The 16,875-nt window shown below is 41.1% G+C and overlaps 1 protein-coding gene across 1 annotated transcript in view; it reads right to left on the reverse strand.

The window, feature by feature from the left end:
- TRHDE (thyrotropin releasing hormone degrading enzyme) overlaps positions 1–16,674 on the reverse strand; it is a 387,413-nt gene extending 370,739 nt beyond the window's left edge. Inside the window, exons 1-2 of the mRNA XM_061204462.1 lie at positions 15,767–16,674; positions 3,821–4,094 (exon numbers count right to left, since the gene is read on the reverse strand). Of these exons, the coding sequence (XP_061060445.1) occupies positions 3,821–4,094; positions 15,767–16,674 (1,182 nt within the window). The remainder of the gene's footprint in view (positions 1–3,820; positions 4,095–15,766) is intronic.
- Positions 16,675–16,875: the final 201 nt, after the last annotated feature.

Below are 16,875 nucleotides of genomic sequence, written 5' to 3' on the forward strand. Positions count from 1 at the left end.
AAGGGAGAAAAAAAGAAAAAAAGAAAGAAAAATAAATAAAAATAAAGTTATTAAAATAAAAAAAATTATTAAAAATAAAAAAAAGTAAAACGTAATAAAAGAAAAGAAAGAAAGAAAAAAACAGAAAGACAGAACGCTAGGACAAATGGTAAAAGCAAAGTTATACAGGCAAAATCACACAAAGAAGCATACACATACACACTCAGAAAAAGAGAAAAAGGAAAACATATATATATCTATAAAACAAAGATCAACGAAATCAATAAATAAATCTACCAATGATAATAAAGTCTAAATACTAAACTAAGATAAACATAAAACCAGAAACAAATTAGATGCAGAAAGTTAACCCCAAGTGTACAGTTGCTCCCAAAGTCCACTGCCTCAATTTTGGGATGATTCGTTGTCTATTCAGGTATTCCACAGAGGCAGGGTACATCAAGTTGATTGTGGAGATTTAATCCGCTGCTCCTGAGGCTGCTGGGAGACATTTCCCTTTCTCTTCTTTGTTCGCACAGCTCCTGGGGTTCAGGTTTAGATTTGGCCCTGCCTCTGCGTGTAGGTCGCCTGAGGGCATCTGTTCTTCCCTCAGACAGGACGGGGTTAAAGGAACAGCTGATTAGGAGGCTCCGGCTCACTCAGGCCGGGGTGGGGGTAAGGGGTACGGACGCGGGGCGAGCCTGTGGCAGCAGAAGCCGGCGTGACATTGCAACAGCATGAGGTGAGCCGTGTGTTCTCCCGGGGAAGTTGTCCCTGGATCACGGGACCCTGGCAGTGGCAGGCTGCACAGGCTCCCAGGAGGGGAGGTGTGGATAGTGACCTGTGCTTGCACACAGGCTTCTTGGTGGCTACAGCAGCAGCCTTAGCATCTCATGCCGGTCTCTGGTGTCTGTGCTGATAGCTGTGGCTTGTGCCCATGTCTGAAGCTCGTTTAGGCAGTGCTCTGAATCCCCTCTCCTCGCGCATCCCGAAACAATGGTCTCTTGCCTCTTAGGCAGGTCCAGACTTTTTCCCGGACTCCCTCCCGGCTAGCTGTGGTGCACTAGCCCCCTTCAGGCTGTGTTCACACAGCCAACCCCAGTCCTCTCCCTGGGATCTGACCTCCGAAGCCTGAGCTTCAGCTCCCAGCCCCCACCCGTCCCGGTGGGTGAACAGACAAGCCTCACAGGCTGGTGAGTGCTGGTCGGCACCGATCCTCTGTACGGGAATCTCTCCACTTTGCTGCACCCCTGCTGCTGCACTCTCCTCTGTGGCTCCAAATCTTCCCCCCCTGCTACCCACCGTCTCTGCCCGCGAAGGGCCTTCCTAGTGTGTGGGAACCTTTCCTCCTTCACAGCTCCCTCCCAGAGGTGCAAGTCCCGTCCCTATTCTTTTGTCTCGTTTTTTTCTTTTTTCTTTTGCCCTACCCAGGTACGTGGGGAGTTTCTTGCCTTTTGGGAAGTCTGAGGTCTTCTGCCAGCGTTCAGTAGGTGTTCTGTAGGAGTTGTTCCACATGTAGACGTATTTCTGATGTATTTGTGGGGAGGAAGGTGATCTCCATGTCTTACTCCTCCGCCAGCTTGAAGGTCTCCCCAGAAAACCAGGTTTTATACTTTAGTTCCACAGTTGATAAACAAGGGTTCCCAACAGCAATTTTTTTTTCCTTTTTACTATTCTTAGTATTTTTAGATTGTAGAGCAAATTTTTATTTCAGTTGACCTTTCAATGTTCTCTGGTAGCATGTTTTATCTTTTCTACATAAAAATAAGTAGGAATTTTATAATGTTTACTAATTACTTGAATTCTTAACTCTAATAAAAGTCACATCTAAATAATCAGAGTGTGTCTGGTTTTAAATATGGATCACTTAGCAACAAGCATAATTGTGTACAGCTGAGAATAGTTTTAGGATATTTTAAAGAAATCATATTAGGAAAAACACTTCCAATGTATCTTATGCTCCTAACAGACCCACATCAAGTAGTCAGTCATCAACTTTTGAAGATGTAAAAGGGAATGATATGTCTTAGTATGCCTTTTCTGTGTATGGTCCAACATGTATAGCCTTGAAGTATCCATAGGAGACATCAACAAACATCAGAGGAATTCAACATACTAAATAAGTCCAAAAGAGTAAAACATCTTTTTTCTAACCTTCTACAGCCAGCATTTAAGGTACTGTTTTAATGATTATGTAGATTAATTCACTATACACAGTTCTTTAATAATGGCATTAATTTTGTATGCAGGCAGATTTTATTTTTTAAATGGGTTCCACAGTGATTTAAATTGAAAGTAACGGTGAGAAAAATTTATTTAGCCAAACCCATTATTCAATATTTAGGCTGTTATGGAGCTATGAACTTCCTACAGAATAAGAATATAGATTTCTGTACACTTCTTCTGTTATGTTTGAGCAACACCAAATACGATGGCCACCGGATGGACAGAATCATTACCTGAATTCTCGTATCGACACACAGGTGAAATGGTGAAACAGAGCTCCTAGGGCATGGGGAGGGGGGCAGGGTGGGTAGAGCCCCAAATTTGGGATCAGACCAATAGAAGTTTTTCTTGCAGCCTTACCACTTGCTTACTTTTTACTCTGGTAAAGTTACTTCATCTCTTTAAATCTAAACTTACTTTATTCACTTGGAAAAATACAATTATAATACCTTGCTTTAGGGTTGACATGAAAATTAAAATAAATGCATATTTATTGTGTAGGCCATTGAAATGAGGAGAAAGTTCTTAAGAGGCATGACCTGACTTAATCTGACTAACGCAATACAGTAGCATGTAAAGAGTGCCTAGAACACCATGCTGTTACAAATGGTAATGATCCTAAAGAATCCAACTGATTCTTGTTATAAATTTAATACAGAGAGTGAATTCTCTAGGCTTCCCTTATATCACCCTTCTCTAAGTACATATATCTATACACTTGCGTGCTATGGGCTAAGAGAAGCTTCGTACCTTACAGAAATTCTAGCACACTGGCAGAAGAACTTATGTACAAAAATGTTCACTGAGCATTGTTGTTAATCAATGAAAATCAGAAAAAAATTAAAATATTCATTTATAGGAGGATGACAAATTTTGATATATTCACTCAACCATTCTATTCAGATAAACCACAAAAACAAAATTTTAAGCAAAAAATAAAATAAAATAAAGTTGCAGAATGATATCTATAATATAAAACCACTTATATGAAATTTTAAAGCATGGAATGTATTGTAAATAGATTTATACTTAATAATTAATAATATACTTAATAATTGTGTGATAAGGTGCATGGAAATAGCAAAATCCAAATTCAGGGCAAGGCAGGAGGAGGTAGGAGGCAAGGCAATGAGATCAGGCAGGTGTCCACAGAGGGCTTCAACTCTATCCAATATGTTTTACTTTCTCAAAAAATAAATTAGACTGGAGCAAAGATGGTAAAATGTTTAGATTCTATACAGCTGGCTAGTAGAAGTTTATTATATTATTCTCCACATTTTCTGTATATTTGAAATATTTTACAGTAAAAAGAAGCTTTACCATCATATAAATAAAAAGAGGCAATTTCCCATAACAGACAATAGCTGTTCCAGAGATACTCAGGCGATGAAGAAGGACAGGAATGGCAGGGGTGGGGAGGTGATTAAAGTAATAAGAGGGCTGGGTATAGAAGAGAAGCTCCTCTCTGACTCTGAAACCAGGAAGATAAGTTTCCTTCCAAGGATTAAGGAAAGAATTCAGCTATGTAAGTTGTGAAGAGAACAGAAATGATTCATTGTTAATCCAGAAATCAGTGTACATTATCCAGAAACAACATTAAGCTTGAAATACTTACTACAACCCCAGTCTTGGTGGTAGTTTCTCTGTATGTGAAGTTGCAAATTGCCCAGGCTAAATAATACGTGGACATGAGAGGGGTCTGTGAAAAGTGATCCGTAACCCATCCATCTTCCTCAAACACAGAAGTTTCCACCGGCATATTGGATAAAGATAAATAGGTTGCTTGATGCTTGATGCTGATTTTGAAAGTAGCCTTGTAGATTGGCTCATCAAAACAAGGAAATGCCTTTCTGGCATGTGTAGGCGAAAACTGAGTAACACCAAGGAACCTGGAAAAAAGAAAATGACGTTCTCAATTACATTTGTGGCTTGAGTTAAGTTATAACCACTTTATATGCTTCTGCTTATAAAATAATATGGGGCTTCCCTGGTGGCGAAGTGGCTGAGAATCTGCCTGCCAATGCAGGGGACACGGGTTCGAGCCCTGGTCTGGGAAGATCCCACATGCCGCGGAGCAACTGGGCCCGTGAGCCACAACTACTGAGCCTGTGCGTCTGGAGCCTGTGCCCAGCAACAAGAGAGGCCGCGATAGTGAAAGGCCCGCGCACCGCGATGAAGAGTGCCCCCCGCTTGCCGCAACTAGAGAAAGCCCTCGCACAGAAACGAAGACCCAGCACAGCCAATAAATAAATAAATAAATAAATAAATAATCCTTCCCTCTACTTAAAAAAAAAAAAAAACAGTGGAGGATGGACAGACGGGCAGAGGGACAGATTAAAACAGGGGGAGTGTGATTTTTAAAAAAATAAATTAATTAAAAAATAAAATAAAATATATGCTTTAGCCAAATTACGAGACAGTTTTTTCTGAATCAAACTTAAGTGCATGAATAGCATGGATGCATACTTCATACATATTTCCCCAACAATGAAAATTCTTCAGGGAACTTTGCTCTCAACTAAAGGAAATTCTCTAAACCCAGAGCCATGCTTATTAGACAAAATATTACACTTTACAGAAAAACAACTCATCATCATATGGGCAAGTATTGGAAAATAATGGTTCTCCTTTTTGGTATGCCTCAGTCTCCTCTCTGAAACTGTACAACCAGTAAAGACAATGAAATCAAAATCCAAAACTTGTCATCAGATACAAGTAGGGCATAGACCATCACTGAGAAACATCTATGTCTTCAAATCTCAGTAAGACATGGCCTGATTTTGTTAAGGAAAAGGATTTTGAAATCTGACAAAACTTGGTCTGCATTCTGGCTCCACAACATTTCTTAGCCGTATCATCTTGGATGATTACTAAATTTCCCTAAGGTGTACATGTTCATTGCTTAAAAGGAAATAATCATGCCTAACTTAAAAAGCATTGTAAAGCTTAGTAGAATGGAAAAGGGGATGTAAAGCACCCATCACTGTGAATAGATGAACAGCACCCAGAAGGCAGTTAATAAGCAGCAGCCACTGATTCACAATATCTTCAACCTTTCTTGAAGTGCTATAATATACATTTACATAGAATAATCCAGACTCCATTGGTTTTTACCACTCATAATATGTATTTACTATATAAATTATGTTATTATATGTTAATATAATAAAGTAAATTAACATAATAAATATCTATATAATAAATACATCAATGTGTGCACATATATATATACATATATAATATTTAATGCCCTCAAGTTTTCAGATCAAGCTGCAAAGTTGCATCTCATTAAAACTCCAGAAGCACCCTCTACATTCTTTCACTGTTATGGTTACAAATCAAAACACTCAAACTAAGTACTTGAAGAAGGACACACTTTTAACTTAAAAATGGGGCCATTACTTATGAAAACATTCATGACATAAACTAATTAAACTTTTAAAATAATACTAATTAAAACTGGACGTAAGTCAATAACAGACCCTTCATAAAACATTACTGAGTGCTGCAAGTCATTTCTTTAAAAGGCTCTTTCCCCCATAGTAGTTCTGCCACCCCTCCCCTCTCCATCATTCACAGTGTTCAGGGTTAATCTCACATGGCACACTTTCCCGCTGAGCCAAAACTTGGCCTTAAAATTATTCTCAGCATAGCACTTCAGGCAGTTACTACCAATCAGTGGTGTTGACATGTGTATTGAATCTTACTGGCTATCCCTGGCTCAAACCATGAAATGTAAATGTTTATACTTTTTTAAAATTATGAAGCTTACATGCATTATTGAGGGCTTACTTTTTAAAAGTTAAGTTTTGAAACAGAGAAAAATAAGACATTTTAAAGATTAATTGTATATTTACTCTGAGAGAGGGGAATTGAGAATTATCTTGAAATAGTACTGGGCAGCTGCATACCAGGCTTGGATAAATCACTTAACTACCTGAGTCTATTTTTTCATTAGTAGAAGGAAAATAATATTTTCTAGGCCTCCCTTACAAAACTGTCGAGATGATAAAATGGGGTAATGTATAGGAAAGAAGTTTTAACTATAAATCTTCAGAAAAATATAAGGTTAAAGTTGGAAGCAATCTTAGAAACAAATTGTCCAGCTCTCATAAATTCCTAAAATGAAAAAGTAGTTCCAGTAGGGTTAAGTGATTTATCCAAAGTTACACAGGCAATTAGTGCAAAGCTGGGTCTAGAATTCACATTTTCTGTGTCTGAGTAAAAGGTAATTGTATCTCAAAAACAGTAAAATTAATCTTTAGCCATAATTTATAAACAATGTTTTAATTTGACTATTGGTAATAAAGGTTCTTCTTTCCAAACTTGCCAGCATCTTGGTAATATTTTTCCTATTTTCTACTGATAGTAATATAGTTCTTGCTTAACGGAGTGTCAGTAACTTTTAATTAAGATGCACCCATTTACAATTTTCACGTGCTTTTGTCTTACATATGTTCTTGAATCTTATCTTTCTTATTAAAATGTCCACTGAGCTTCATATTTCTCTACTGAGGCTATTTAAAAGATACCTATGGAATTTAATATACGAGGAAAAGTGTTCCCTTTTAACTTTCAAGTATCTGAGAAATCCAATTCCATTCATTGAGCAAATAGATATTGTCTGCTATGTGTGATTTTCACTCTATTAGGTGTGTGGTAGGATTTTTTTTTAAAAAAGATATAACCATTTTTGTCCTTAAGGTCTTTGCAATCTACCTGAAAAGAGAAATATATATAATACATAAGAAACAACTAATAATACTAGGGGAAAGTTCTGCAAGAGTTCAACAGAGAGGCTGTACTTAGAATGTATTAGTCATTAAGTAAAAAATCAAAGGTGTCTTTGGTAGTAAGTAATTAAAGGGTAGGAATTTATTAGATGTAGAAGATCTAAATACCTCTGGGCTAATGAGAAATTAATAAACCAAATATTTATGCAGAAGAATCACGGTGTGCTCAAGTCTCTTTTTGCCTCATATAGTAAGTAAATATGTTAGTAAGGCTAGCAATTTAAATCGCCAATTCTCAGAGTTGAAAGGAACTATAAAGATCATCTAGTGACTTTTTCTGCAATTAATATTCTTAATGAATTCCTACACACAGTATATATCTACGCACTGAGGGCCGCATATATTTGATAATGTCTAAATGAGGAAATACCAATTTCACAGTCTGGCACCTGAGGACGATTGCAACTGAATTTCAATTCAGTATTTAGCAAATCAAAACAAGCCCCTTGGAAAAGAAGAGCCGTTGGACTAGATTACACGTAGGGTCTTTTCCAAGCTTGAGATCCTATAACTGAACAAAAATTAAAAATAAAATATTCCCTGAATTTGATGAGATGTTTTTAAAATATTAAATTACGTTACTGCTAAACGGCTTTTTGCTACAAGATCTATAATGCATTTGCTTCTCTTAGTCACCATTTTTGAGTGTTCAATACTGGGGAGAAAACGATAACTAGATATGCTTCCTTCCCTCAAAGAGTTTATACTCTGATAAAATAAATAAAACACATATGCCTAAACAGGTATCGTACAAAAAGCCACGACAACGAGGGAAAATGCATGAAGAAATTACATCTTCCAAAGCAAGGTTTCTCAACCTTGGCACTACTGATTTTTTTTTTTTTAATGTAAGTATTGGCGATTCAGTGGTAGACTTCTCGACACTACTGACATACGAGGGTGGATAACTATTCTTTGTCAGGGCCATCTTGTGCTTAGCAGCATCCCTGGCTTCTACCACTAGATGCCAGTAGCACCCCCTCTCTCCCGTTGTGACAACCGAAACGTCTCCGGACATTGGCAGACGTCCCGTGGGAGGCAGAACTGACCCCGCTGAGAACCACCCGTCTTAAGAACTGAAGGAAGGCTTTATGGAGGAGGAAGCGTAAATTCCTGGGTAGTAAGGGTCACAGACAGATGGAGAAGTGAGCCAATTGACTACTGGTAGCACAGAAATAAACCTTTAAAAAAGTTTTGACTCACATATTAAGTTCACACCTTGTCTGCTCTCTTCCAGGTTCCGATTTTCTCGGAGCCCAGTATTGCCCGTCTACCTCGAACACCTCTCTCACCCTTGATAGTCTCCTTTCTAACAAAGAGAGCCAGTTTCAGGCTCAGTGCCCCCAACAGGCAACAGTGTCTGTTGGATTTCAAAAACATAATCTTGTCTTCGCTGCATATATTTTATGGTTGCCTTCAATTGGCGGAAGTGAGACTTCTTTCCTGCTTACTGTCGGTAAAAACGCCAGAGACCTCTAGAGAAAGGGATTTGGAGCAGAAAATAATGAGTTTGGTTTTTGAGCAAATTTGAGGTGGAGTCTGAGGTGGTAGCAGTACACCAGGGAGAAAAAAATACAAAAAATTAATTAAAAATAGAGAACATTTTAATATAGAGTGAGGATGTGAAATACCTATGTAAATACAGCAAGAAGTAAAATAAAACAGCAGGAGGCCGAAGGTAATGGGGAAAAGCATTTTGTTGTCTATTTTTCTCCTGCTTTCTCAAACAAAATCATTTTTATCTTTTAAGGAATCCCTCTATTATCATAAAAAAATTCCACCTCCAAAAGTGACATCCTGGAAGTGTTATTCCAAGAATGTCACTTTAGCATAACTAGAAAAATATGAATAATATACATGTATTTTAATTCTCTTCCATCTAAAATAAATTACTTGATTTCTTAACAACTTGTCTATTTGACATTTTGGTTGAGCTAAGAAGTAGAGCTTAAAGCTCTATGTTGCCTCTTAAGGATACAGAGAATTGATTTCTTATTTCTGCGGAAGTTCACTAGGCAAGCTACTTGTGTCAAGTCATAATAAGATTCAGCAGAAGTAATGCATTAACGTTGGTTGATATTGCCAACAAATTACAGTATATGATGCAATTTCTGTTCCATTATTTTCAGTTTGCCTTTTCATAAAGTTAAAATATGCAGAAGAAACAAACATTTGCATAACGCTGCTAGTATTCAGATTGATTCATGTTTCATTGCGGAGCCCACCAAAACCAAGAGAACCTCAAAAATGGCAAGGCATTTTTGAGAAGTTTCCATTTTGGCCACATCTATGCAGACCACACGTACAGCACAGTGAAAAATGCTCTTTGAACTTGCTTCTATAGCAACTGCAATTTGCCTACGGTTGCAATAGTTTAAAATTGGTAATAAAAACTCCCAAGATCGAAAGAAGTGATCCAGTGGATCATCCAGCTACTATTCAACTGTTTTCAGAAACTGAACAAAGCTACAAGATCATGGAAGTTACACGTCCCATTTAAAGTTAAGGTTGTTCATCAAAATGCAAATTATTACCCAATGACAAAACATTTTAAGCCAAAATGGGTCGTTGTTTAGACTGTGTGTTTTTATGTACTTCAATGAATCAGTAAAACTCTGCCATTTCAGAAGAGAAGTGTTCCTGCTGAATATTCAGTGCTATAAGCAAGCATGTAGTCTATTGTTTTTTAAATAACCATTCTAGTAAACTAAAAACATAATGCAATAATGCCAGCAAAATGTATGTAGGAAGTGGTGCACATGTGAATAATCGTGTTATAAAAACAGAGCATAAAATTCATAATTGTTTTCATTTTTATGCACTAAATACTGTTATCGAAAATGAGCACTGAGTACTTGATCACCATTGATGGAGAGTATTACGAATGCACTAAAATTACTTTCCTGTGCCATAATATTAGGTTTTCATAAGAATAAATAAACTAGTGTCTGCGATTCATTTCTTTAATAGTGGAAAGAGAAAAAGTATTATGTAAGTATTATAAAGTACTACTACTGGTGGAACTCAAAGTCTTGAAAACAGTATCTAACGACTGATGTGCCTTTCCCTTGGTACTTGGAGCTTTTCTTTTCCTGTACTAGCTTCCAGTGACAAGGAAGGCACCCTCCTGACCCTTCGGTAGCTGGTTTTTTCTTTTCTTACTGCTGACAGAGAGCAGGGCCATAATCAGAGTTGTGAGTTCCTTTTGTTTCACACACTCTTCCCACTCCCTCAACCCTCTCCATCTCAGTGTCTGGACCAAGCATGGAGTTTCTCTAGCTGTGAAATACCACAGCCTTTCTCTTCTCTTCCTTCTTCACTGTGGAAGGGCTCTGCTTCTTCCTCTCCCCCATCTTTTGAACTCTGCTTAGGGGGGCAAAACAAACAGCAGTGGAAGGGATGTCCACAGTGACCATTTCCCACTGTCTTGCTAGTAAGGGGAAACCTAAGGCAACAACATTGAGCCTAAATGACCTTGTACCAGCTCGAAGAGTAGATGTCCAGTCATGTAACAATATAATCATATTTCATACCCACAAACGTGCTTACCAGTTGTCAGACACCATTCTAAGTGCTTTATTACTTAACTCATGTAATCCTCACAAATAACCCCATGAAAGAGGATATCATTATCCCCATTTTCCAGATAAGAATACCAGACGCAGAACATTTAGGAAACTTGGCCAAGGTCATAAAGCTAATAAACGGCAGAGTCAAGACATAAATCGAGGCAGTCTGGTTCCAGAGTCCCTGAACATACACACACACACACACACACACACACACACACACACACACACCCCTTTCCACCCAGCAACACAACTAAAAGTGGCTCACTTATTCTTAAAGAGATAAAAAGTAACCAACAGTGGCAATTTTACAACTTCATTCTTTTTCCATCCTATGATTTTTTTTTTTTTTTTTTGAGTGTGTAGTCATGAGGAAAGATCCGGATAATTAAACTAAAACTTCACCCGGCAAATCAACACAGGTCTGCACTGGGAGGAATCCATTCTCCCCTGTCCCTGCACAACTGTTGCCAGAGCTCCTTAAACCCTGGGGCCCCTTGTTTATTCAGAGACTGAGAAGGCACACCTGGAGGCAAGGAGGGCAGGAGTGGGAAGCCTGGGACCCTCCACCTCAATTCAGCCCCACTCAGTAAGATCTTGTCAGTCTTATTTCACTCTCACAGCCCACTCACCACCATCCAGCTGTGCCTGTTTGTGAATCATTTCAGATTGTCCAAAGAACTAGGAAGGGCAAGAAGTGTTTTGCATCTTTATATTCTCTCAAATCCTATGTAGCAAAATTCTGTTGGAGAGAGCAGCCACTCTCTAGTGGCAAAAAGCAGGATTGCATGGGTCTTTGAGAAACTCTGGAAGAACCCAGCCACTACTGTAAGTTTGAAAGGATGTAAAGGACACACAAAGAATTAAAAGGACGATAAGGTGATGATCATGGCTGGTGGGTAGGAGGACGAGCCTGGGGTTACGGAGGGATGCCCTTCTTTACAGACTGTCAAACACTTATGTGTTAAAGGTAGACTATTTCTTCTTCACTCTTTTTATACCATTCTTTAAAGCCATGCTTAAAGAAGTGAGTCCTATTCTTAAAGAGATAAATATTGTCCAAATGTCATCATCATCCTCAAACAAACCTAAACTGTTGCCCTGTACTGTTGTCTCAAGCCCATCCACATACACGGTGGCAAAAACTGATTTGAGGAAATAAATATGTTATGCAAATCCAACACAGGGAAACCAGTCACAGGTCTATCTTTGCTTGAAAGAGATCCAGAGCATATAGGCCCTATTTAGAGTTGTTTTGAATAAATAAAAATACAGGCAAATTAATTTAACTCTTTCATAAATAGGGTATACTTTATTACTATCCAAGGTGATCAAAAGCACAGCAAGACAAACACCAATTGTATGGATTTTCCTCCCTGAATAAGTGACTATTAAATGGTCAAAACTTTCTTTCCCCCAATAGTTTCTAGATTTAGTTTACTGGTGGCATTTTGAATTGTGACCAAAATCCAACACTGGACTCAGTTTGGCCATATGGTTATGTGTGCAGTGACAAGAAAACAATGAGCTAAGTCCATTAAGGAATCATATAAAAAGTTTTCAAAGAAACAAACCATTCTCCCATATTTTTCAGTTCAGAGCCCTCTTTAGAGGGGCAAAAAGCCATTTAGTCCAACTTGCTCATGTAAAGATATCTCCTCAGCAGAGTAAGTGGAGAAATGGGGCTGCTTTCAACATAAAAACAACATGGTGGTTTTCTTGTTTTTATTAAATACCATGATTATTAATTCACTCCAGAAAAAGTACAAGGCACCAAACCATGTATGCTAATACCACAAATGATCAATGACTACCCATAAAATCCTCTATGCTCTCCACAAGATTTTTGCAAAGGAGTTTTTGGCAATTCTCTTTGAGAACCACAATTTTATCTTCTCATTTTACTTGGAGATCATGGTTTCTCTCTAAATAACCCTTGACAGAAAAAGACCTCCTTTTTTCATCCTGTCTTCTGTCACTGTGGCATGTCACAGACCCAAAGTTTGTCACAGAAAAACAGTCTCCCTTTTGAAAGTGAATAAAATGTTCATTTACTTTGGGTAAATTTCCTCTTTCAATCCGGCCATCTGGATCTAAATTAAGGTACCCTACTTTGAACACGGGTATGTTCACCATCTGGCTGCCCCAAAGTGGCAATTACTTCAGGTAAATGAAGACTTTGCCTAATTCTAAGCAAGCATATTCTACTGTAGGATATTATGGCATGAATACACACCCTCCGCATCTGCCTGCTGCCCACCTACCTGAGGGAAAAGGGAGTATATATTCTGCCTAACAGAGGTAATCTACTGCTGTGTGTAAGCATTTCAAATTTAAGAGAATTTATTTGCAATATTCAACAAGTGGTGAATTTCCCTTTAGCCAAATGATTAACTGAGAATAAAAGATGTGCCTCAAGTGCAGAAGCCTTGGGTTCTAACCGGGAGCTTGTCTTCCAACCTTTATTGTAATATGGGAACCAGGAGAGGTAAGTCTTCCCTGTAGAACAAAACCAGGGAACCTTCAAAGGGTCAAAGACATACAGCACATAGTGAAGTCTAATTTTCCTGCCTGACCCAAATTACATCTCTCAGACCTCTGAGGAGTGAGTCAAAGAATCAGATTGATTATTAACAAGTTGTTTCCACATAGACTAAGTAAGGTAGACTGAATGGTAGTATTGCTCTTTTGAAATATTTCAGGTTGCTCATCGTGACTCCCCATTGCCAGATTAAATATTTATTTTCATTCCAGAAATTATCTGATAAGTTGGCAAAAATTCTGACTAACTAAAGACCAAGATATTTAATCACTAATCAAATGAAAATTTAGAGTTTGCATTTATGTCCTTTTGGAATGAAGGGGAAAAAAGAGGAACAAGTACTTTCTCTAAGAGGCTGTTTAGAAATAAAATCATCCTGCGATCTCCAGAAACAGCAAATCCTGCACAACTATTGCGACGCAGAGTTTAGCCACATGTGCACTAGGTTAAACTCTCAACCATCTTTGGGGAAAACTGAACGAGAGAGTTTGAATACAAATATGCACTAGGGTACAAGAAATCAGTTATGGGTCAAGCAGGAACATCTGGTCTTTTTAAGAGTCCTGTTCATTTGAAAGCACTGACCAAAACAAGCTCAGTTCCACCAAATATATTTTGACATGGCTCAAAAAACAGGACTTTCTGAAAGTATTTATTTCACCACAGCAAGATTTATCAGTAATGATATGCAACTCCCACTACTGACATTTTGACATAACATGCAAATGTGCCTTCTATGCTTTTCCCCCAAATTTGATATGATCGTGGATTTTCTTTTTAATCCTTTTAATCTGTATTCTTTAGAATATGTCAGAGAAAGTGGTGGGAGGGGGTTTAAATTATCCACATCTGATCTTAGGAGTTTGAAAGTGAATAATTTATACATTCACTTACAGGAGACTTTAATTATCATACAACCACTAAAGCATTGGACAATTTATTTAGATAAGGCTACACCACAGGACTCTATAAATACTAACACTTTTGTGTTCTCTTATAACACACTGAAATTTCCCTAGCCTCTTATACTATATCAGCTTCTTCTGAGAGTTTCCAGACATCATGAGCCCTGGTCGAGGGATCAGAAAACCAAAGTTTGAGTCCCAGCTCTCCACTGCCAAACCTGCTGACCTCAGGAGCCCTGGACTGCTCTGATCCCAAGTTTTCTGCTCTTGTGAGACTCTCTTGAGAACAGGGGAGGCTCTGCCAGTGGCATCATTACTAATCTCCAACCTGCCTCCACTCCTAAGGTTGTTGATTTCATTTTTAAGTTCATTTTGGTTATTCCCTGGCCCTACAGCCATTTAATTAATCAAAGTTATTTTAAATGCAATGAGCTAGGGCAAAAAAGCAAGAATCACTTGTTTATTCATTCAACAACATGTTTGAGAGCTTATACCACAGGACACTCATAACATGAGTGGGCACTCTATGTGCCAAGTACAGAGTTAAGGGCTTTTCAATGCATTTACTCGTGGACACCTGCAACAATCCTATGCGGATATTATTATTTCCCCAAGTTAAAACTAAAAGTATAGGTTCTGCAGCCAAACTGCCTGAGTCTAACACCTGCTTTGCTGGCTCACGATGTTACAAGTTACTCGACTTCTTGGTGCCTCCATTTCCCCATCTGTACAATAGGGAGTGTTGATAGCATCTATCTCATGGGGTTCTTGTAAGATTGAGTTAATACAGGATGCTTATTAAGCACTAGAGGCTGTTATTGTCAGGAATTGGTGACTTAGCTTAATCAGCTTCCTCAAGCCTTCACCACAAGTAGAGTTGCAGCTGAGATTTGAACCCAGTTCTGTTGGACTCTGAAGTCTAAGCTCTAAACAAGTGATGGAAAGCCCCACAGCCTCTCAAAAAAAAAAAAAAGATAAGAAGAAACAGAATACTGCCCAAATCTAAAAAGCATCAAAGGCACTCACTAACAAGGCATTTGAGACTGACGGTTAGCTTTCCCCCTTTCACCGCTGGAGTCATTTCCAGAGGCAGAAACTCGTGAACAAACTGGAGTCACTCTGTGTTAGGACAGAGCTGGCAGCACCGGCAAGAACATTTCTCGCTGGCACTGGCCATGGCAGCCGCCAGCACCACCACCACCACCCACCCCTACTCTGTCACTGGGACTGGCTCTTACTGCCCAGAATCTCAACTTCCAGTTTTGTAAAAGTTCATGGAGCCAGAGCCTATCCAATACTCTGTGCCTTCCGGAAACGGGCATAGTGGGGGAGGGGAGGATCTTGCCCTGCCTCTGGGGCTCACGAATTTTCCCTCGATGGTAACTAGGCAGGCTTTTGATGTCACCCTGGCCCGACGTCGCTCAGATTACACACTACCCTTAAAAAAAAAAAAAAATTGCTGTGTGCCCCAGGCTGGCTAAGGAACTTTGACGGGGCAGGGGGTCCCAGCCTGGAGGAGGAGCGGCATTTGGCACTGGTGAGTGAGTTTGTGGAGTTGGCCGCAGGGAGAGCCCAGGCACCTGGGAGACCCCGAGAGTTCTGGGTGATGGCCATACCTCACCTTCGCTTCCTTCCCCCATCCCTCGCTTGCCGGGTACCCGAAACTAGCCCGGTCCCTGGGTGGCCGGCTGCCCGGCGGTTTCGAACAGCCTGGCTGGGTGGGGCGGTGCCGGGCACCGCCTCCCTCCGTACCTTCTCTCCCCGTGGAGCACGTAGGAGCTCCGGAAGAAGCCCAGGAGCTCGTTCTCGATCAAGGCGTTGTAGATGATCTTCAGATTGTAATTCCTCTGCGCGTCCAGGGTCCTATTCAGCACCACCACCAAGACCTGGGTTGGCGGGTAGAGGAAAAAGCCGGCCACCGGGACCGCCCCGGCTACCCGGTCCTCGGCCACCTGCACCTTCTCGACCGCCACACGGGAGGCGTGCAGCACGACGTAGCGAGTGGCGTTCCGGCACGCGATCTCCACGTTGACCTCCCCGGAGAAGGTGAAGTTCTCCATGAAGGCGGTGAGCATCAGATTGTAGTGCAGCGGCTTGAGGTGGCCCGACAGGCGCAGCTGAGTCCACGGCTGCCACGGCTCCCGCGCCTCCTCCGACGGCGGCCGGGCGGACGGGGTCTCAGGGTTGGCCTCCCCGCCTGCCCCGGGCTGCGAGGAGTCGCCGCCAGCATGGTGGTTGCGCCGGGCCGAACCCGGAAGGCTTTCGTTGCCGCCGCGCGCCGGGAAGCCGGCGGGGCCGCCGTCGGCGCCGGGCGGTAAGCTCGCCCCACACTCGTCGAAGCGCAAGCTGAGCAGCACCGCGAGCATGGTGACCGCGAGCAGCGCCACGATGGACACGGCGAAGGCCAGCACTAGCCGCCTGTGCACAGCGATGTGGCGCTCTGTGGTGCGGGGTCGCACCCCCATGGAGTCCGCCCACGGGTCCGAGAGGCCCCTGCCGCCGGCCCGCAGCGCGGCGTCGTTCTCCCCCATCGTGGCCGCGAAGGGTGAGCTGCTCTTCTTAGCCCCCGCCTCCTCCTCCTTCTTCTTCTTCCTCTTCTTTTTCTTCTTCTTCTTTTTCTTCTCCTCCTCTTGTTCCCCCCGCTCGCCGTCCAGGGCCATCACGCCGCCTCCTGCTCCTCCCCCGCCCCCTCCGGCACCCCCCGCGGGCGGCCCACCCGGGCCACCGCCAGCTCAGGCATCAGAGAGCGCACGCGGGCGGAGGGCGCGACGCCAGCTGGGACCCTGGAGAGACTGGCCCGGCTTCTTTTAAGACGGGCTCTGGCCGTAGGCGACAGCAACCTCGGCGCCTCCCATCAGCCC

This window comes from Eubalaena glacialis, chromosome 11 (genome assembly GCF_028564815.1).
Source record: "Eubalaena glacialis isolate mEubGla1 chromosome 11, mEubGla1.1.hap2.+ XY, whole genome shotgun sequence".
NCBI classification, from domain to species: Eukaryota; Metazoa; Chordata; class Mammalia; order Artiodactyla; family Balaenidae; genus Eubalaena; species Eubalaena glacialis.